The following is a 22,431-nucleotide window of genomic DNA, read 5'->3' as shown; positions in this document are numbered from 1 at the left end:
ACTTGGGGACTTTCTGGCAGACAGACCAGCCGTAAATCATGTGCTGGGGTAAGCCTGTTTAACCTGCCACTTTGATCGTCTGAGAGCTACGTGATGGAGCGCACCATTTCATGTGAGATCAAGTACAGCCACCAGTCTTTTCATTCGAGAATAGAATGGCAAGGGGGTACTATTGGCGTTGAGACTCGGAGGGGCTGAAGGAGCGGCGGGCTTGACTGAAAACGGCATTTGGTATTACACAGCTCCAAGAACCTGGCTTCCTGAAACCTAGACAACTCTGTTTTGGGAGGAGGACTCTGATCCTTGTCTCTAACGTACGTGCGTCGCTTTGCTCTTGGGTCTAAGTGAAAATGCTCTGGGGGCCAAGAAGCAATTCACAACGCCCAACTTGACAATAACACTCATCTTCGGGTTATTTGGGGCGATTCAACCTCCACGTCCAAGGCCCCGAGCCATTTTGTTGGGCGTTTTCCAACAAATTTGGGAATAGGAGCTTGTTACGGTTATGAGACGGGGTTGTTGAGCCCATGAGGAAGCAGAGATGACACCGGGCAACGAATGGCATAAACCAAATGAAGTCAAAAAAGAACCTAACAGCACATGCAACAAAGAACTTTGCTGTCTTTCCGATCCATCCGAGTCCAACCACCGGGCCTCGTGTTCCCGGCTCCTTCGCCGTTGGTCACGAAGGAAGATATCCTGCAGCCGGCGGATTGCAGCGAGGGGCCTCACTCACACCCGACTTGCCCTTGCTTATTATGCGCATCACTTGTGTCACGTCTGTCAGCAGCTGCCGGGTGAGCCGCGATTGGCGTTCCAACGAACCTCACCGTTCGGTAAAGTGGCTTGCCAAGATCATCCCACCCGCCATCGATGTGGCCCGGCTGGGAATTAACTTGCATCAGGAGATAGTTAGGTTTGATGACGGGTTGGGACGAGGGAACCAGTCATTGCTTATAAGCTCTGCTTGAGAATTCTCGTATTCCCTTTGTTTGGCCTCGGCATGCTGCTGATATATTGATAGATAACGCATAATACTAGAGCCTAGATTATCAAAAGATAAGGGAGTGAGATGATATCCAGGTTGAGGCTCGGAAAGGTGGGCCGGCCAAGTCATCGGGCCGTGAGCGCCTCCTCCTGTGTAACCGTCGTACACGTATACTAGACGTTCAGATGACGCCCAGAATTGCAACCTTTGCGCTCTGCTCCACGTGGGACACTATTTTCGCCGCAGAGGAGGCGATCGTTTGCCCCTTGCGGATATCGAGTGTGGTTCACGGATCCTCACACCACCCCAAAACCAGGTTTGACAGAAGCTTAGCGAGGGTTGCTTTCTCAGCCCAGCCCTATGTCGATTACGTGGTACCGGGCTCGTCCACCAATCTGTTCTCGATGACCCGGCTACCGGGTTCAAGCGAGCCCTGACAGCTACCACACCCACACCCCCTCTTCCACCGCTCTGCTTGGCGAGCACGGAGCTACTCGGGCAAGCCTCGTCACGCTTGAGCATCCACGAGTCAGCTTATATCCGAAATAGAATCTCTAAGCCGAGCGTTGCCGCATCAAGAACGCGATGGAAGCGGACCTGTTCGGCCTGTGGTATGAAACGCATGACCCTGTGCCGGGAGGCCAGCTACTACACGAACCGGCCTCGACAAGCCTAGACCGCCAGTTCGGCAGATAGATTCGGGGAGAGCCTGCAGCGGCCGCCAAAGTGGAAGCAACCAACGATACCGTATTCACACCAAGGCAGATGTTGGTTGGCCGTGTCTCATCCCAACCTTTCTACTCCCTGCCGTCATGCTGTGTGACCGCCTCCTTTGAGCAAACCCGGTATCTGGTTACCAGGGAGGATCCAGCTCCTCCCTCCCCTGCTCATCCAAACAACCAATCTGTGGGTGGGTTACTCACCGGTTATTGGTCTATCTGCTTAATCTCAACCCGAAAGGGGGAACGGCCGAGTATACCCAACCATGGCTGACGACGGCTTCACGGACCGTCTCTCGCTCACCCTTCAAACTATTGAATCCTTTCACAGCAGGTGGTGGCATGGGGAAGAGTTTGGAGGCGAGGAGGCGCAGGCGTTGGCCTGCCTTGACAGCATGCTGACCGGCCGTCCAGGTGATGAGGCCAGTTCTGGATGAGGAGAGAATGCCTAGCTCACCGAGAAGCGATGAACGTACTGCCGAGAGTTTCCCGAGAGAATGGGTATAAATACGGGACTGTTCTCCCAACTGTTTCTTTTGAACAACCTCACATCTTACTCTACATCACACATCAAAAGCCTCTTCCAGCTCAACACCAACTCACCTCCATCCAAAATGGTCAAGTTCACCTCCGTCGCCGTGGCCCTCGCCGCCACCATCACCGGCACCTCCGCCGCCTTCACCAAAGCTTGCAACTTCCCCTACGATGTCTGCGGCTGGACGCTCACCAACCAGGAGTTCGGTATATCTTCCCCCACCCCGTCGACACCATCTCCAGTTATCCTCTCAACGAAACACTAACCCAACCCCTTCCCCTCAGGCTACACCCTCGCAACTCTCGAGGCCGCCGCCACCGCCGCCGGCCAGGACGCCACCAACGGCACCATCCTCTTCGACACCATCTACAACTGCCAGGCCGACGGCGTCATTGCGTGGAACCACCACTGCGACCACGGCTGTGACGCCTCCAGTGTGGTGCCCAACGCCAACTGCCGCGCTGCCAGCAGCAGTTAAGTGATGATGGCATGAGTTATGTACCTAGAAACTTAGCTTGGGGTTGGACGGATAGTGGGGATTGGGGAGGGGGTGTTGTTGTGCTTGTTGTTGACTTGTCGTTGGGTGGTGGTCAACGTGGTGGTCAGGGGAATTTGGTGGTGTTTTTCTTCGATTTACGTAGTTTGTACTTGACCCGCTGGCCAGCTATTCATTCCTTTATTTACCCATTGTCACTAAGTTTCCTCGTGTATTGTTTCCAGCTGCTACATGGGCACCTCAAACAATACATGTGATCACCGGCTCCTTCCTGCCAACTTTGAAGGCGCCACTTGGCTCTGAAGGCGTTTTTGCAAACGGCTTTATTCAGTTTAATTCAAACAGCGAGCTTGACCACATGCACACCAACCAACCTTCCATTCCACACGCCCGCCAATTTCTCACCCCACCACCAGCTTCTTCACTTTCTCACCGCTGTTCAACACCAAGATGACGGGAAACCCAGACTTTGACGTCCTTACGACGGACTCGGCGGCACTACAGGCGCTTCTAGCGACCGGAAAGCTTACCTCGGTCGACATCGTTGTAGCATCGCTTGATCAAATCAAGAAACACAATGCCGATGGCCTCAAACTCAACGCCATCATCAACACAACCCCCCGGGAACTCGCCATCGCAATCGCCAAGGGTCTGGACGACGAGAGGGCCCAAGGAAAAACCCGCGGCCCGCTGCATGGAATTCCAATCACCGTCAAGGACAACATCATGACCGGCCCGGAATTCCAATTGCCCACCACTGTGGGCTCGGTCGCACTCAGATCCGCCGTGGCGAAAAAGAATGCCCCAATTGTTGACCTGGTCGGTTCATCCGTCTCCAAACGCCCATGGTAATGCTGACGAGTGATGGTACTAGTTGGTTAAAGCGGGAGCCATCATCATTGGGAAGGCGAATCTTTCGGTGAGTTGAGCCGGACATCCTATCAGGACATGGCTGCAATAGCGGGATAGTCAGAAACTGACCCCAGTGTAGGAAATGGCCGGATGGAAAGGCTTTGGCATTACAACCGGCTGGTCAGCTGTAGGCGGCCAAACCCAAACTCCCTACGTCGTCGGGGGCGTTGCACCCGGAGAGAAGCTCCTCGGACATTCGGTATGTGCTCGCATCATGGTAGTCAGAAGATTAGCTCACCACGACTTCAGACCCCCGCCGGCTCGTCATCCGGAAGTGCTGTAGGCGTGGCTGCCGGCTTTGCCCCGCTTGCTCTAGCTACGGAAACCGACGGGTCCATCGTGCAGCCCGCTACCCGAGCATCTCTTTACGGGCTAAAGGCAACTGTGGGCTTGATTCCCACCGAGGGTACGGCCCCTTGGAGCGCCCTTACCGACAGCATTGGTGGCATGGCACGGACACCAGGTGACCTTGCTAACCTACTGGGGATCCTGCTGAACGACACCAGCCTCTCCGCTCGCACTGCCACTGACAATTGGGGTGGACAAAGAGTCGGCTTCGTTGATCCCACCTTGTGGAGCTTCGTACCCTTCATCTGCAATCCCGACAAGGTCCTCATTGAGCAGCAACGCCGTGGGCTTGCTGATGCCGCGAACACAATCTCGGAGCATGGGGGGGTTGTCGAACAGCCTGTTCCTCTCACCTCCATGGACGAGCTGGTGCTCGACGGCGAAGACGCTCTCGAGCAGTTATGGAGTACGTATCGATGATCATCCTGTTGCGAGTGACTACAACAACACGCTAACCGAGAGCTCCAGATCACGACTTCGAGCCCGCGTGGAATCATTTTCTCGCTGGCTACAAGGAGACGCCTGTACGCACCCTGGCTGAGTTGGTGAAGTTCAATAGTGACCACGCTGATATCGCTCTCCCGCCCGGTGTGTAAATTAGGGCACTTGCTGAAATTGAATCGAACTAACACCTTGCAGTCCATCCCGGCCAACAGCTCCTAGAGGGCGCACTCAATGATAAGCTCACCGCGGAAAAGTACGCCGAGGGCGTCAAAATCCTTCGGCAGGCGGCGCGTACCAAGGGTATCGACAAGACGCTCGCCGAATACAACCTAGACGTCATCATCGGCCCCATGGACGGTAGGATCCCGACCATCGCTGCCGCCGCCGGATACCCTGTTGGCACCATGCCGCTTGGCTATTCTAAGACTAATGGTAGAGCGTTCGGGGCCTGTATTATTTCTGGTGCTGGAGGTGAAGCCAAGATTCTGAGGGCCATGAACGCATGGCATGCTACCATGCCTGCGAGGAAGCCCCCTCCGCAGCTGGTTGTATCCTAGCTAGAACACAAAATGGGTCACAAATACATATCACACTTGGTCGGGGGGCAGCTTAAGTGCAGTTTCACATTGTTGGAAGACCAACAGCCACGATTTCAAAGTTATTGCACATATGATGAGAGCTTACAACAATAATTTGAGGTGCTCATAAGCCATTCAGAAGTGATTAATTGATCTCTTGTTCTATCTTTTTCTCCTCTCAGAGCTCTTGAGAGCAGGTGGCTTTATCCTAAATCTCTCCTTTGTCTCCTTAAGTTAACCCGTGGTTATCCGGATCTTTGTGGTGCCAGATGCCATGAATCCGTTTCCGGTACCTGTCCGTTTCCGGGTGTCATGACCGTTTCCGGTGCCATGACTTTCCAACACACATGCTGTGGATTGCAAGAAGCACCACCAGCCATCAAGTTCGTTTCTGCACGATGCCAATTGTGGCCACGAAGTTCGAATACCTAGGCACCTTACCTTATCTGCTCAAACCAGCTGTATGAGACCGTGGGACTCGACGGTACCTAGAGTGATCGGTCCGTCTCGCCATGTGTGTATGCCCATGTGTATAGCTACACACGTGCAAGTACATGTACAAATTCACCAAGTGCCACCGTGGTGCGTGTCTTATTCAACTACAGACGAAAATGCGGCCTGGCAACCTCTGAGGCCGCATTGACTTAACAGTAAACGTGTTCAGTATTTTGTCAGACGAGGGAGATACAGAAGTAACAACAGGCACAACATTTAAGGATCTCTAAGGTCCCCAAGATCCCCCAATGTGTAGTCCTGCCAGCACGCAACCAACCACCACACACAACTTGAGTTGTTACCATTGACTAAACAGACTTCCAAGAGAGTGAACCAGGAGTTTGCGAAGTCCATAAGGCATCTCAAATTATTATCGACACACTCAAGGAGTTGACCAAACTTGACGTCTCTTTTTACTCAGTTACGCAGTAGGCGAACTTGGAGCCGCAAAGAATCATGCTTTCAAGCCCGACGGATTACGATGACGATCCTGTCGAATACCCCATCACATTGCTTCCACAAGCCACAGCAAATGCCGCATTTTATGGCCGGGACGAGGCCTTGGCCGAAATCGAGGGTTTCTTTGAGGAAAACACCAGCCCTCCGATCCTCCGATCCGTTCTTCTCCATGGAACCGGGGGTATCGGCAAGACACAGACAGCAATGAATTTTGCTCACACGCGACACAAGAACTACGATATCATCCTATGGATAGGAAGCGAAACACCCTTGTCTCTCAGCGCAAGCATGACTGAGATTGCAAGGAGCCTATTCTTCCCAGGATCAGAGTCACCTGGCAGTGACGAGAGCAACTTGAGCAACTTCCACAGGTGGCTGACCAAGCGGGCAGTGAAAGAGAAGGGTGAGTTGTCAACGCGAGAAAGTGAATGGAGTACGTGTCATTCGCTAACGGCAAATCTCTAGGCCGCCGGTGGCTCTTGATATATGATAACGTTCAAGCAATGGACGAAAAATTGAAGCGCTACATCCCGACTACCCCGGGCGACATCATCCTGACCAGCCGAAACCGAGGCGCGGCGTGCCAGGAAAGTAAACTCGTTACCTTGAAGCCATTCTCTGATGAAATTGGGGGCCAGCTGCTCCGGCAGCTCCTGAGGTCCCCGGAGACACAGCTAGCAACAGAGGGCGACAAAGCAGCCACCACGTGCCTGGCTCGAATGGTCGATGGATTGCCGCTTGGGATTCGACACATGGCTGGCTTGATGAACGAGAGGGATGAGCAGTCCGCGTCTGATTTTATGGAGCTCTACACGAAATCCCCGAGAAAGCTGATGATGGAGGCCGCCCCCGCGGTTGATTACGACAACGACATCGCAAGATCGCCGGGCGAGGAGCACCCTCTGGACCGTATCTGGACCATCAGCTTTGGATCTCTCGGGGATGACAAGCGCACACTCTTAGGCATCGCGTCATTCTTGAACCCGGACCGAATTCAACAGTATCTTTTTGGTCCAACCACTCTCCAAGAAAAGCCGGCAGGAAGCTCGAATTTGTCACTGATTTGCGGGCCGTCTTTCAAGTGAATATCCCTTACCCCATCCCTGCCCTTTGATGGCTACCGAGAGGTACTTTCCGAGCTAACCGTTGGCTGTAGGTTCGACGACGCCATCGCCGGCTTGGTCAATGCCGCACTCGCCGACCGTAACTCGGATTATTTCTCGATCCACCTCCTTGTACAGGACGCCTTCCGGTATTGGTGTGCCGAGGATGAGGCCTACAAGCATTTCACCGCCGCAGTCCATATTGTGCACCAGTTCTTTCCACGCCAGGCCAACGGGCGTCCGATGCACGAGGCCTGGGACAATTGCCGGGACTTGATCCAGCATGGGCAAATTCTAGCAGAACGGTTCGAGGAATTACAGACAAGGTTCCCTGAACATGAGGCACCGGCGGAGTTGACGGAACTGCTGAAAAGCTGTGGCTGGTACCTCTTTGAGATGTCAGAACACCCAACCGCACTCAAACTCTTGAACACGGCAATCAAGGCTTGCCCTGACGAGCACTCGGAGAGCTATGCACATTTACTCAACACCATTGGCTGTTGCAACTTTGAGCTGAGCGATCTAGGACGTTGTCGCCAGGCATGGAACAAGGCTCTCGCTATCCGTGAGGCATGGGAAAAGACAAAGTCCCCCGGCGCCGAGGAGGAGTGGGCAAACCAGCTCAACAACTACGGGAACCTGGAGTCGGCCGAAGAAAACTACGAGTTAGCATTGGCATACTTTGGCAAAGCCAAGGAAACCCGCCTTCGACTCGGAAAAGATGCCATTGTACCACTTGGAGTTACGCACATGACGACCGGCCGCGCCCTGTTCTTGTTGAGGAAGTACGAGGAGGCGATCGCCGAGTATAAGCAAGCAGAGACCATCTTCCTCGACAAGTTTGGCAAGGATGCACATTTCATGGCCCAGTAAGCTTTCCCTATATTCCCCCCAGAGACTTGAAACCACCACCTATGGTGATTGTGCTAACGCTTCCGCACGTCAGCTTGAACTACGCATACGGGAATCTTGAACTCGCAAGAAATGACACACCTGCAGCGAGGGACTTTTACACGGAAGCCCAGCGGATCCTCGAGAAGGATACACCTCTCCATCTACTCCTCGCCGCTTGCTACTACAAACTAGCAATCCTTTCAGGGCGCGAAGGCAATGAAGATGAAGCACTGTAGGCACTCACCCCCCTTCTGGGAGAACTAACTCACATACTGACTTGCACTTTTGCGATAGGGCGTTTTTGGACAAGGGGCTGGTGATTGCCGAGTTTAGAGGTGCAAAGGATGATGCTGCCCGCATCATGTGCAAGAAAGCCCCCATTCTCCTGGCTCGTCCGTCCCCCGAGGACCAGAATCTGGCCGGGAATCTTCAGCATCAGGTGGCGGATGTTGTCTCCAGTCACTTCAGAGGGGCCGACTATATCCTTGAGAGTGGTGGTGAGGATGGCTGGGATGCCTGGGTTTGTCCTTATTGGCGGTAGGTTGCGAGATGATTCATGGTGCTGAAGCGGGTTGATGGTTACACGTACTGCCTGAGTTACTTGCCTCTCAATTCACAACGTTGCCTTTCTCTGGTACCCTGACTTCGGCTTGATCTTATGTGACGGAGACAAAAAGACACCTGGCATTCCGGTCACCAAAACAGCCCAGCAGAACTCAGCAGGCGGGCGTCCTTTACATCTAAGATTCCCGGAAGGTTAGGGCCCCAAACCAAAGGCATTTCCTGTGCATATATATTAACTATATCCACTAAATACGCGGCGTGGCCTGCTACCTGGTGTGCGGGGTGCTGAAGGCTATTGGGGGCGCTGGTCGTAGGATCGGCAACGGAACCGTGCCGCTTGAAGCGACCCGCGTCACCCACCGAAGGGAAGGCGGGAGGAACGGACCGTCTCAGTCAGCGCTTGGCCGGTTGAGGCCAGGAGTAATAGCCCATAATGTGGGGAAACAATAAGTGGTTTCTCCTTGGTGGAGTTTATTCAAATATCCAGTCGCATTGTTCGGCCAGTGGTGCGATGAGAAGATGGAGTGTAATACCTTTTGCCCCCTTCGGGGTTTTAGTCCCTGGTCCCAATGCTCCATAAACCTAGCCATCACATCGCCCCCACATGACATGAAGCCCAAAGCTCACATCCGAGACGGTGGACCGGTACCTCGATCCGTCGTCCTCATCGACTTGACCGTGCGATGACGAAAGGGAGAAGCTAACTTCCATCTCGGGCTGCTCATTGGCTGTGGCGCAACTCGTGCTCGCTCTCGTCGTCCGTGGGTCATCCTCCCCCGGAAAGACGTTCATCGTCAAGGCGATGGTCCCCTCATATGGGCCAGAATAAGTACGCTGCAGGTCCCCGTCGACCGCCCGATCCGTCTCCACCGTCGTTGAAGTCGATCCGGCCCCCTAAGACAGTAACAAAACACACATCAGCTCAGCCCATCCCCATCTCCCCAAAAGTCAACAACAAAAATAACCCTCAACAACCAACCAAACAACCAAACACCAACAAAAACAACCAACCTACCTTAAAATACCCCACCCCCACCTCCGCCCTCTCCAACCACGCCCCCTCCCCAACCCGCACCTCCCCCTCCAACTGCACCGCAAGGACCGTCACCTTCATCCCCACTGGTATATCGCGAAACACCAGCTTGTGGGTGCAATTAAGGCTTCCGGCGAGCGCGTCGGTGAAGCGCGCGCGCGGGAAGGCGAGGGCGTCCAGCGCGAGGGCCGCGCCGCACGGTTCGGTGGCGGGCACGGTGGCGGCGCTGGGGTGGAGGTTGCTTAGTGTGGGGTCGAGGTAGTCGAGGGGGTTGGGGGTGGGTTGGCGAGGGGGGTTTTGGTGCTGGGGGGTGGAGAGGGCGTGGGGGACGGTGGTGAGGAGGAGGGGGAGGGCGGGGAGGAGATGCATTTTGTTGGGTGAGGGGGGGGAGGTTGGTGGTGTTTGCTGTTTGGCGTGGGTTGAGGAAGTTGATTAGTGGGATGGGGGTGATGAGGTTGTGGGGGTGGATGGTGGTTGTGAAAAGGGGTAAAGGAGTGGTTGAAGGCGAACCGATTATATACCTACCTGTATATGTTTTCACAACCACCCCCCTGCGCTTACTTCTCCTCGGTCACAATTCTTGAATCCTGGCTCTCTCACACACTTATAAACTCTCCGTGATTACTTTCTGGGAGCAACAGGCTAAACAGCTGCAGCAACCCCTCCAGCGAGTGCAACCCAAGACAATGTCTCTGCAACAAATGGTTGAATACTTGTGAAGGATTCGCTTTAGGAGCCAAGGAAGAATTATGTCTCGATTGGATTCCTTCTGAACAATTTTTGAAGCCTCTTGGCAATTCACTGGGAGCTAAGTACCTAAATGAGAGGATCAGCGCAAACCAAAACAAACCCCTTTTCTATCAAAATAGCAACCCCCTGAACCCCTATTCCCCACTTCCCATTTTCACCACCACCGCCTCCACCATCCCCCTTTCCATCACTCCCTCCTCCCCTCCCCGTCCCTTAACAAAACCCCCAACCCCTTACCTTTTCATCCACCCATCGATAAACTAACGACTCCAACATACTCCCTCTTGACCTCCACCCCCCTAAACTCCCGCACCACGTGCGCCAGCCCGGCACGCACCGCCTCGTTGACACTGCCACTGCCACCACCACTACCACCACCACCACTGCTGCCGTTGTCATTACTGCCGCGGCTGCTAGTTCCGAGGCTGTTGACCAACCGCCCCAGCACGTCCGGGATCGGGGTGCCAAGGTACTGGCTGCGGCCTTGGTCGTGACGACCCTTGGCGCAGAGGAGGAAGATGGAGGCGTCGCCGTGGTGGGTATTGTTGGCGGGCTGACTTAGGGGGGTGTGGCATGACCAGCCTTCTCGGCTGGAGTTCCTCGGGGAGATTCCTGTACCAGGCATTGAGCCGGTGGCAGGACTTGAGGGGTTGTTGGAGTGTGGTGGGGGGGGGGCGGGCAGGGGGGGCAGCTCCAGGTGTTTCGCCGTCGCACGCGGCCTTGGTGATCTCAAACATGATCAGATTGAGATCAATCCGGGCTCGGAAAGCAACACCAAGATGGATAGATGTAAGGTGAGGTTGCGTGGGATACTGAACATACGCTTCGCTCGTGAGGTTGGAAATTGAGGAATGGTCTGGGAGGGATGTGACGGCTGGGTTAGAACTTAGGTAAATAAACGGGCTCCCACCACACATGTCATCACCACAAAGCCACACGGGAGTTCTAGTACAACATTGATTGAATTATGACTGGCGGAAAGATTGATGGAGGAATGGGGGCTCGCCAGTGTGTTTAGTACTAGATTCTTTTATGCAAGCAGCTATGGAAAGCAAGAGGTATTAAGTCCCAAACTCGAAGTTAGGCCGACTAACAAGATTTGCAACCTCATCACCTTGGAGATGTCAACCACCCTCAAAACCCACAAATCCCAGCGCCCCTTCTCACTGGCCGTATTCTGCGCCTACGCCGTTAAGCGGGCCGAGCACCCCCCTTTGTCCCTAGTCCAGCAGGCTTCCCGTTGAGGGGACGAGTGGAAGAGCCCCGGCCCACGGTTGCGGGGGGGGCCAGGGGCGACCGACCCATAGCTGTTAGTTTCAGAGCCGAGTTCCCAGTGGGGGACTGGGCCGAGAACGGCCGAGAAGCAGGATGCCCACGAGGCGGAACCGGACCATGGCGGCCGACGCTGAGTGCCGACATACCTCGAGTAAGCTGGGCGACCGAACTATCCGAGGAACCTCCGGCAGGAGGTTGCGGCTTAGGGGCAGGAGGTTGCGACTTGGGCTTCAGAGGCTCGGCACCTTTAACCATGCCGTAGGCGTTTATGACTTCGTTGCCATCGAACACGTCACTACCGTAGGAAGTGGAACCCGACTTCCCACTCGCGGCCGTGCCCGGTCGAGACTGCTGCTGTTGCTGTTGGCGAAACTGCATCTGCGCTTGGCGTATCTGCTGCACCAGATTGTCGTCCCTGTCGTCTCTGTCGAGACCGCCCACGCTCATGTCAGGACTGAGAAGAAACCTGGCGTTTATCTCTGGAGTTCCGCCAACGGTTTGGCAATTCTGACAGATCGGTCGTAATGTAGGAAGGACTGGTTCTCCCTTCGTGACTCCACAAACGACGATGCGTAGCCGTTCTTGCCCTGGTCCCGGATACCTCTTGTGCTCACGTTCGAAACAGTAGAGAGCGCCGTCCTCAGCATGCACCTGGCGGTTCACGCCCCTGCATTTCCTTGTCGCAGCATGCCATATGGGCGCTTCCTTGTTTCCGTTGCCCCAAAGAAGGTCGAAGAATATAGTTCGAGGGATGGTGCTGTGGAAAATCTCCCAGTGCTCTCTGTCGGTATTGACATCCCAGTGATGGTAGCAAAGTGTCGCAACGTAACAAACGTTAGTAGTTTGGGTGAAACCCTCGCCGCCCGCGTTGTTTGCAATGACCCATTTACAACATCCAGATCCGTAATCGAAAAGCTCTTTCCAGGTCGGCCGTGTCGTCAAGTTTCCTCGTCTCTTAATTTAGGTAGCGCCTCGTGGGTATCCGCCAACTTGTTCCATGGCGTGCTCGGCACCATTATAAGTGGTCGGAATGGTGTGAGTCATTATGTCAATGAGAAGACGATGTGTGATACAGGAAGGAATAGGGGGCAAAGGACAAAGGATATAAGCGGCGGAGAGTGTAGATGATAACTCAGGTAAGGTACCTAGTCACTAAAGAAGTGAGGAGACGATAGCCGGATGACAAGCTAACAGTTGTCCAACGAGGAGAAGTCGCAGTGATGATTCTCGACCAGCGAGAGAAAGGGATGCAGGTGTAAGTACAGTACAGGAGGTGAAGGAGGCTGTTGATGCCAAAAGGGAAAGGATATATTCCAGCTGGGTATGAATCTTGGTCTTATATCGTTTCTATCCCCGGCCCCCTCCACCCAAGACACTTCCAACAAACCCTCTCCTGGGTTCTCCGTTTCGTGGCCAAGCACCGAAGTTCCAGGTGAGCGAAGCGTGACGATGTAGACCCCAAACCAAGAGTAAAGTGGCCATGGCCGCGGCGCCGCCTGAGACTGACGTCGGCCAGCTTAACTAGGCCTTCTTCCACTGGAAGTATCCCCATTTGGCTGCTGGGGGTCTTAGCGCACGCTGCGGCCTACGAGCCGCCGCCCAGGATTTTCCCATCGGCCGTTGGTACATACTAACACCCACGCCGCTCATCTGGCGTTGGCCGGAGCAGATATCTCCAAGGCATGATGGTTCTGGCCTCATCTGATACGCATCAGATCAAATTCGGCCGCGGTCAGCCACGGCCGGGCAGGGAAAGGAGGAGGCGTTGCAGCCAAACTCGGCCGCCTCTGGCTGATGTTGGGTGCCAGCGGTGCCGTAGCACCTCGGTTACCGTCCAGCGGCCCAGCTGAAATTTAAATGGACGCACACGACCATCGGACCGACCCAGCAACCTAGGTAGGTACCACCTAACATGGCCAGCAGCAAAAAGCTCCTTGACGCGCCGTTGGCTGAAACGCTAGGCCTCGGTCGATGAATGTGGTCGTCTGGATTGGCGACCAGCTCAACCCAACATCTGATGATCATTTTGATGTTGTGTCCCGGAGACCCGCCGTCTGGACCTTGCTGTTGCGGCCTGTGCCGCCGCATCTGAAATGGGGCGCTTGGGCTGCCCTGGCCTGACGGCCCTATCGGCCCTGGCAACCTGGCCCACATTCCGCCCACGTCTCCAACTGGTACCGAGGTACCTTATCAACCAACCTGGTACGAATAGGTACCTTGCCTTCCATATAGGTAGGTACATACATACATACATACCTAGAGGCATGTCCTGTGCCGCATGCAACCCGCAATCTGACCCCACCAACACCAACACCCAACATCAACACCAACGCCAACGGAGAATTTCCACCCTGAATGTTCAGCATATGGGGAGATTGACATAATTTTGTCCCCTATCCTAACCGAGATCTAAAACGACTTCTTTTATTTTGAGACATCCGGTGGAAGATTTTGTCTTTTCCAGATGCCTGGTGCGGCGCGCGGTGGTTCAAACGTCATCGACGTCATGAGAGGCGATTCCGGAACTCCAGGAGCGGGACAACGCCGCCCCCAGCGAAAGAAGGTGAAGACGAGAAGGGCGATAGAGTCAAAGCTACAAGAAGATATGGACTGGGAAGAGGAAAGCAACATTGAGAAAATGCCGAGAAATCACAAGAATCGCACCATCCGGGTTGCAGCAGCCGATGAGGCGAGGGACGAGACCCGAGAATCAGAACAAACCGTGGATCATGACTTTAACAACAAATTGAACATCATGAAAGCAGAAATTCAGACGGAATTCAAAAAACTTAAGGACCATATGGCAGAGGAGATCGCCAAAATGACGGCCCAGCTGACTCAAGAGCTGGCACAGGCGCGAGAGGAGCTCACTCAAGCCCGCAGTGAGCTCGAGCACACCAAGATACAGCTACACACCATGACTAGAGCTCAGGAGACCCCATCGTGTCGACCGACGTATGCAGACATCGCCCGACGGACCCCTCTGGTCAGCATTCCCACCCCGCCGACCTCCACCGGTCGGCCGGCGACACCGGAACCAGCGTTCTGCACGGTGGACATGTCAAGGGTTCCGGAGGATCATGCCAGTGAAGCTACACCAGTAGCGCTTCGCAAGCTCATTGAGCATGAGATGCGTGCGCCTGGCGACCAACCCAGCTGGCGCTGTGTTGCCGTCACAAGAGATAGAGGAAGCACCAATTGTCTTAGGGTCATCAGTAGGAACGAAGGGGAATTGAAGAAGATCAAAGACATCGTCGAAGCAAAGAAAACGCCGGGTGCGAGAGTCCTTCGAGATCAGCTGTACCCGATCAAAGTCGACAATGTCAACCGTATGGCTGTCCTCGACCGTGAGAGCAAGGTCCTTCCTGGGACCGCGGAAGTCCTGGGCCAGGAAAACGACGTGCAGATTGCCAAGATAGCTTGGCTGAGTCGAAAGGACACTGCAAAAGCGTATGGATCCATGGTAGTGTATGTCACGAAACTCGGCGACGCCAAGAGACTCCTCAATGAAGGCTTCTTCTACGCCGGAGGAGAATCAGGGTATACGGGGGTGTTCGAACGTCGGATGCGGCCGGACCAGTGCTACAACTGCCAGCAGATCGGCCACAAAGCGTTCCAGTGCAGAAACCGTCAAGTGTGCGCCAAGTGCGGCAAGGACGGTCACCACCATCGCAGCTGCAGCGAAGTGGTTGCCAAATGCATCCTATGCGGCGGCCCACATGAATCATTTAGCAGAAGTTGCCAGAGGCTCTACCCATCTCGTCATGAGTAGAACACTCCGCCTAATCCAGCTTAATGTGAGAAAGCAAGGTGTGGTGCACGAAAGCTTGATGAACGACAAGGACATTCAGAACGCAACAGTCTTGGCCATCCAGGAGCCTCAAGCACATAGGATTCATGGCCGACTCTTCACAACCCCCATGGGACATCACAAGTGGATCAAGATGGTTCCCTCGACTTGGAGGGAAGGCAGATGGGCAGTTCGAAGCATGCTTTGGGTGAACAAGGACGTGGAGGCGGAACAGGTACCGATAGGGTCACCGGACATGACAGCAGCAATCTTAAGGCTCCCCGGTCGGCGAGTCTTGGTAGCATCGGTCTACATACCAAACCAGGACCCTCAAGCTCTACGGGAGACGTGCGACAATTTACGCAACACAATCATGGATGCAAGACGAGACGCGGGCACGACGGTAGACGTGGTAATTGCCGGAGACTTCAACCGGCACGACCAGCTGTGGGGAGGAGACGATGTATCTGTGGAAATACAAGGAGAGGCAGATCGTATCATCGACCTGATGAACGAGTTCGCCCTTCGCAGTCTGCTTCGACGGGGCACAAAGACATGGCATGTCGGGGATTACAACGCGACCATCGACCTGGTCCTGGCGTCTGCCGAGCTGGCGGAAACAACAGTCAAGTGTGCGATCCACAGGACGGAACACGGATCGGATCACCGTGCGATTGAGACGGTCTTTGACACCTTGGTCCCAGTACCAAAGGAACGGGACCGGCTTCTGCTCAAGAATGCACCTTGGAAGGAAATCAAAACCGGGATTGCGAGGGCACTAGACGCCACCCCTTCGGGAGGCACTGTACAGCAGCAGACAGACCGACTAATGTCGGCGGTCTTGGAGACGGTCCAAACCCTGACACCGAAAGCGAAACCATCGCCATACGCCAAGCGGTGGTGGACAACCGACCTTACACAACTGCGTCGCATTTACACATACTGGAGGAACCGTGCTCGGACCGAACGACGAGCCGGGCGACCCTTGGTGGACTTGGAGGAAATGGCGAAAGCGGCTGCGAAACAGTACCACGACGCTATCCGGCAACAGAAGAAGAAACACTGGGACGACTTTCTTGAAGACAATAGCAATATCTGGAAGGCTGCCAAATACCTAAAGTCTAGCGACGACATAGCGTTCGGGAAGGTGCCACAGCTCGTCAGAGCAGACGGAACAGCCACGGCCGACCACAGAGAACAGGAAGAAGAACTCCTAACCACCTTCTTTCCTCCCCTTCCAGAGAGGATTGAAGATGAAGGTGCTAGACCGCAGCGAGCTCCCGTAGCAATGCCGCCGATCACCATGGAAGAGGTAGAGCGACAACTATTCGCAGCCAAATCTTGGAAAGCACCTGGGGAGGACGGCTTACCGGCGATAGTCTGGAAGCAGACTTGGCCAGTGGTCAAGCACCGTGTTCTCGCACTATTTCGAGCATCTCTGGAGCATAGCACACTGCCCAGTCAATGGCGACACGCCAAGATCATACCGCTTAAGAAGCCCGGCAAGGACGACTACAGTGTTGCCAAAGCCTGGAGACCGATTTCACTTCTAGCAACGCTCGGCAAGCTGCTGGAGTCGGTCGTCGCCGAAAGGATCTCACATGCGGTTGAGACATATGGGCTCCTCCCGACCAACCACTTCGGAGCACGCAAGCAACGATCGGCGGAGCAAGCGCTCATACTCCTCCAGGAACAGATTTACACCGCCTGGAGAGGTCGAAAGGTAGCAAGTCTGATCAGCTTTGACGTGAAAGGGGCCTACAATGGGGTCTGCAAGGAAAGACTTCTTCAGCGGATGAAGGCACGAGGCATCCCAGACGAGCTGCTTCAATGGACAAACGCCTTCTGCTCGGAGCGCACAGCCACAATTCAAGTCAATGGATATACATCCGAGGTTCAAAGCCTACCTCAGGCTGGTCTACCTCAAGGCTCTCCCCTATCTCCGATCTTATTCCTCTTCTTCAACGCGGACCTGGTACAACGACGAATCGACAGCCGCGGTGGTGCGATAGCCTTCGTGGATGACTTTACAGCGTGGATCACGGGACCTACGGCGCAGAGCAACCGAGAAGGCATAGAAACCATCATCAGGGACGCCCTAGACTGGGAGACAAGGAGTGGTGCGACCTTCAATGTCCAGAAGACAGCAATCATACACTTCACTCGCAAAATCTATAAGACCGACGCACAACCATTCACGATCAAGGGGCAGATTGTCAAGCCTCAAGACCATGTCAAGGTCCTTGGCGTGCTCATGGACACAAAACTAAAGTACAAAGAACACATTTGGAGGGCTGCGTCCAAAGGCTTGGAAGCAGCGATGGAACTGAAACGCCTCCGAGGTCTATCCCCATCAACGGCGCGGCAGCTGTTTACATGCACAGTTGCCCCCGTGGTAGACTACGCCTCCAATGTGTGGATGCACGCATGCAAGAATAAACTCGCAGGACCCATCAACAGGATCCAGAGAATGGCGGCGCAAGCGATCGTGGGGACCTTCCTCACAGTGGCAACGAGCGTAGCGGAAGCAGAAGCTCACATTGCCAGCGCACAAGATCGGTTCTGGAGACGGGCCATCAAACTATGGACCGACATTCACACCCTGCCATACACCAACCCATTACGCAGAAACACGTCTCAAATGCGAAAGTTCAGGAAAAGCCACCGCTCGCCACTCTACCAGGTGGCAGACGCACTCAAAGACATCGCAATGGACGAGCTGGAAACCATTAACCCGTTCACATTGACACCTTGGGAGAACCGTGTACAAATTGTCACCAACGAGCCGACGACAACACGCCGGAATGCCGACTACGATATTATATGCATCGCCGTAAGCAGCTCGGCGCGAAACGCCCTGGTGGGAGTTGGCGGAGCTGCGACGCTGCCGGCATCTGTATACGGCACCCCAAAACTTGGGACCTTCTCCTCTACGCTTGGCTCGAGGTCGGAACAAAATCCATACTCTGGGGAACTTGCGGCCATCGAACGAGCGTTAGGCACACTGCCAACGGTTAGATCTAGCCGCATCGAGCTCTCAACACGCAACAAAGCGGCTGTTCTCGCGATCCGACACGCTCGACGACAGTCTGGGCAACGGCACATCTGCCATATATACCAATCAATCAGAGAACTACGCAGGAACGGAAACACAGTATCAATACGATGGTTCCCTGCGAGAGAAGAAAACAAGCTTTGGGAAATCGCCAAGGGGAACGCCAAACATGCCACTCGACAGGGCGCCGCTCCAGAAGTACAAATGCCCAGGATGCGGTCGACAACCCTCAACGTAGCACGGTCCAAGAGAGGCAGCAGCAATCACCTGCCAGACAAAGTCGGAGCTCATTCCAAGCGAGTCGACGCAGCACTACCAGGGAAACACACCCAACTGCTGTACGATCATCTATCTCACAAGGAGGCTGCCAAACTTGCCCAGCTCAGAACAGGCATGGCAAGGCTCAACGGTTACCTCCACCGAATCGGAGTAGCACCGTCAGACCAGTGCGCATGTGGACAAGCAAAAGAGACAGTGGACCACTTCCTATTCCGATGCACAAAATGGACAGCATACCGAAGAAAGATGCTCGAATGTACAGACACTCAGAGAAGCAATATTTCCTTCTATCTAGGAGGGAAATCGCCGTCGGACAAGAACGACTGGACTCCTGACATGGCAGCCGTTCGCGCAACCATACGGTTCGCAATGGCGACGGGCCGACTCGACACGAACGAACCACAGGCCGACTAAATCACCTAACCCACCACACCCGACAACACCGACCCCCTCACCTCGTGACACAAATAGCAGGCACCGCTTCAGCCGCCGAAGATAGGACGTTGAACACTTGGAGAATCGCCTTCAAGCCAGCCTACTAACAGCCCTACTAAACCCACGAGAATCCGCAGAAAAATGGTAACTGTCGAAATATGAACTAGAATGAACTTTACGGGCTTCAAAGAGATTAGGACATATCTTGGGAAATGTATCGTCAGATTGTAATAGTTGCCCTTTCGGTTGACCCGCCGGGCGTTAATAAACTACCTACCTACCTACCTACCAACGCCAACACCACCGCCACCAACTTCGAAGAAGCGAAACAAAAAAGGCAGAAATGGAAATGGAAGAGCCGTCGCCACTATTGCGCCTCACCCCCCTCATCCGACGCCGCATCTATTCTTTCGTTGGTTTGGTATCGTGGGACCCCCTGCAACCACACAAATTCGACCTGCATGGCCGCGACACACTGGTAAGAGAGCAGCCCAAGGCCAGCGCCTTCCACGGCTTGCTCCTTTCCTGTCGTGCCATTTACTCCGAGGCCGCCCCTCTACTATACTCGGCAAGCCGATTCGTCCTCCACTATACCCATGATGATGACCCTGACCCGCTGAGGCCTCTGCGCGCTCTCACGTTGACGTCGCTCGCGTCCCTGACCGCCCTCACCATTGTCCTTAACCAAGCCTCCTGCCACCATGACTTTGACCACCGCGGCTACCACTCATGGTGCTGTCTCGACCGCGACCAGATCGGGTTAGGTCCCGCAGACCACTGCAAGCGTAATCACACCAACGCCCACAGCCTTCCTCTACTTGCCCCAAGTCCAGCATACCCCAAACCCAGCGACAAAAGAAATGACAACGACAACGACAACGCCAACGACGCCCCGTTTGCCGCGGCCCAACAGCTACTCGCCAACTGGCACTCGGCTGCTGCCCGTCTGTCCCACATCACTAGCGGGCAACTCGACCTCGGCTTAGTCTGCGACATTGATCCTCATCACGAACGAGCGCTCGAGCTTGCCACATCAGCCATAGCGCCCCTCAGATGGATGCCAAAGTTGAGGGCCTGCCATATCCGCCTCAGTAAAACACCAGACCCTCACCTCCAGCGCGTTGCCCAAGACGCGGTCTTGCAGGCGCTCCGTATCCCTACACCTCCGTATTCCAAACCCTCGACCAAAACCACTTTCATAACCCTCCCGGCTGAGCTTCGCCTCCAGATTCTCGAGTATACAGACCTCATCATCCCAAGCAGAGAAGTCACATGGAGTAGGCAGGACCAAGGCTATCTCGTGTTCGCGAGAGAGTCGAACCAATCGCCCGACCGCAAGTACCGCGTCCAATTTTCGCCTTGCACCCATTACGAGGGAGACCACACCTTGATCGGTTGTTTTTGCCGCCGTCGCCACACGGCGTTTTCACTTACATGCAAGTGTTGGGCCCCACCTGGGCCTGCGTTATTCCTTGTCTGCCGTACGCTGTGTCGGGATGCGCAGGTCACCTTCTTCTCGGGCAACCATTTCATCGTCCACGATTATTGGGCCGACCCAGCCTGGACAATACCATTCGTCGATATGTATGATCAGGAAACGAGACCTGAGCGTCGCTATGAATACCCATACGAACGGCTAGGCGCCTCCCAGTTTTTACGACATGTTGTACCCCCTCATTGCCTCGCCTATCTTCGCTTCCTCGAGCTAGTTTTTCCCCAGTATCTCCCAGAGAGCTGGCCTCAGGCGGAACAACCTGCGATGAAAGACTGGCAGGAAACCATCGAATGGGCTAAAGACAAGATCCAAGCCCCTAGTCTTACCATTCGGCTAGTGGGGGCCGAGCACGGCGACTGGGGCGTGAGAATATTCACTGATACCATGACCACTTCCGAGGGGGACGCCATTATGAGATCGTTCCAGGGACTCCTGAAGTCTCTGAAACCTCTAGCCGACAACGGCCTCGCCAGGTTCTATGCCCACATCCCCTACCCCTGGCGGTTCGTCGGGGAACCACAACCTTACATGGCGAGGTGGGATTGGGTGAGCGCCCAGGAACGAGCATTGAAGGAGCGTGCCGAACGTTTTATTATGGGGGACCGCTATGAAGAACAATATGCAAATGGCAGCGAGGAGCCAAGGCTGAGCTTTTGGACCTGGACTCGTTGGGCACAAGACTGAGCTAGTTCGTGTTATAGACCGGAAGGGTGAAAGCCCGTCGCAGAGTAGAATGACGGGGAGTAGCAGAGCCCGCCCAAAAAATGAGAAAACTCGCAAATTTCAAGGCAAAGCAATTCGTTCCCTCAGTGTTGTGACGATATGGTAAGCAACGGATTCAAGGGGTTGGAGGATATTTTATGCAATGGTTCTTCTCCATTCCCAACGCCCTGGGTCTGTCTACATCTCGGGCATTACCAAGGCCAGGGCAGTTACTACGGCCACGCACAGAAGGCCGAGGATGCTGGGAACCCACGGGTCCTTCACCATCAGGGAAACTGTCATCGGCCGCCCCAACATCTCCCCGACCAGCAAAAAGGTACCCGCGTACAACAAAAGGCGCAGGCGTGGGAGATGTCAGGCGTGGGAGAGGTCAGGCGCGGGAGAGGTCAGGCGCGGGAGAGGTCAGGCGTGGTATCGGAGAGGACCATCATAACCGCCGCCACAGAGACAGTCGAAGACATAGGGCGAGAGCCAGATGAACCTCACATCATCCCTCGGCCCAGCAGATGAAAAGGATCCAGGAGGCGCCGAGCAGTTGCCAATCCAGAGAGAGTATCAGGGCGGACCTGTGCCCTTTGGGATTCGGCGAGGATGCTGCTGTAGTACATGGGGAGGAGCAGGCCGGGGGATGCCATCCGAAGTTAAAAGTTGAGGCTAGGGGAATATTCACCAGTATTGATGGCTTATCCCCAACGACAGAATCTCACAAGATTATCAGTACTCGCTGGCTGTAGTAGTCCTCTAAGAAGCCAATGTACTACTAAGGCAATACGGACTACCTAGCAAGTTAAGGTCTCGTCGTTACCGAGTTGTCGCGTAACACTGTATGCTAGCTAGGTACAGTACTACTGATTTGCCGATCCACACCCTGAACGGCGCCATCCATCACAGCCTGAGTCACCGCAGTCAGTCTCCCAGCCACCACCAAACAAACAAAACAAGCCAGCCACCAAAGGTATCAAACAAGGCAAATACACCGATCCATTCGATCCACACCAAAATAAGCGCGAGGCATCCGTTCAACAGACTGAGCGACCCCCGGGCCCAAGAGAAGCCGCGCC

General features: G+C 54.6%; 6 protein-coding genes across 6 annotated transcripts; 4 read left to right on the top strand and 2 right to left on the bottom strand.

Annotated features, from left to right (window-relative positions):
• Positions 1 to 2,321: 2,321 nt before the first annotated feature.
• Positions 2,322 to 2,720, top strand: F5144DRAFT_550264 (uncharacterized protein; the record flags this gene model as incomplete). Its single annotated transcript, XM_066787628.1, has 2 exons — positions 2,322 to 2,448; positions 2,527 to 2,720. 2 exons carry the CDS (start codon positions 2,322 to 2,324, stop codon positions 2,718 to 2,720), a joined length of 321 nt encoding a protein of 106 aa, XP_066639329.1.
• Positions 2,721 to 3,188: 468 nt separating this feature from the next.
• On the top strand, positions 3,189 to 4,999 carry F5144DRAFT_496959 (amidase signature domain-containing protein; the record flags this gene model as incomplete). The annotated part of the gene is made up of 6 exons (XM_066786179.1): positions 3,189 to 3,557; positions 3,613 to 3,657; positions 3,730 to 3,849; positions 3,900 to 4,404; positions 4,467 to 4,586; positions 4,638 to 4,999. 6 exons carry the CDS (start codon positions 3,189 to 3,191, stop codon positions 4,997 to 4,999), a joined length of 1,521 nt encoding a protein of 506 aa, XP_066639328.1.
• A 1,125-nt stretch (positions 5,000 to 6,124) lies between these two features.
• Positions 6,125 to 8,052, top strand: F5144DRAFT_655948 (uncharacterized protein; the record flags this gene model as incomplete). Its single annotated transcript, XM_066793147.1, has 4 exons — positions 6,125 to 6,377; positions 6,440 to 7,055; positions 7,131 to 7,946; positions 8,024 to 8,052. Coding segments are annotated over exons 1-4 (1,660 nt in total), but the record flags the coding sequence as incomplete, so codon positions are not given.
• Positions 8,053 to 10,559: 2,507 nt separating this feature from the next.
• Positions 10,560 to 11,055, bottom strand: F5144DRAFT_655943 (uncharacterized protein; the record flags this gene model as incomplete). Its single annotated transcript, XM_066793146.1, has 2 exons — positions 10,560 to 10,875; positions 10,937 to 11,055. 2 exons carry the CDS (start codon positions 11,053 to 11,055, stop codon positions 10,560 to 10,562), a joined length of 435 nt encoding a protein of 144 aa, XP_066639326.1.
• A 446-nt stretch (positions 11,056 to 11,501) lies between these two features.
• F5144DRAFT_594920 (uncharacterized protein) lies at positions 11,502 to 12,637 on the bottom strand (the record flags this gene model as incomplete). The annotated part of the gene is made up of 4 exons (XM_066790638.1): positions 11,502 to 11,625; positions 11,661 to 11,971; positions 12,158 to 12,547; positions 12,584 to 12,637. The coding sequence occupies 4 exons, from the start codon at positions 12,635 to 12,637 to the stop codon at positions 11,502 to 11,504; spliced, it is 879 nt and encodes a 292-aa protein (XP_066639325.1).
• Positions 12,638 to 19,293: 6,656 nt separating this feature from the next.
• On the top strand, positions 19,294 to 21,434 carry F5144DRAFT_334135 (uncharacterized protein). Its single transcript, XM_066784153.1, has one exon. The coding sequence runs from the start codon at positions 19,496 to 19,498 to the stop codon at positions 21,329 to 21,331; it is 1,836 nt and encodes a 611-aa protein (XP_066639324.1). The 5' UTR covers positions 19,294 to 19,495; the 3' UTR covers positions 21,332 to 21,434.
• The last annotated feature ends 997 nt before the right edge of the window (positions 21,435 to 22,431 follow it).

The sequence above is a fragment of the Chaetomium tenue genome (genome assembly GCF_020726465.1).
Source record: "Chaetomium tenue strain MPI-SDFR-AT-0079 chromosome Unknown F5144scaffold_6, whole genome shotgun sequence".
Taxonomy (NCBI): domain Eukaryota; kingdom Fungi; phylum Ascomycota; class Sordariomycetes; order Sordariales; family Chaetomiaceae; genus Chaetomium; species Chaetomium tenue.
Note: the sequence above shows the minus strand (reverse complement) of the source record. Positions and strands in the feature narration are given on the sequence as shown.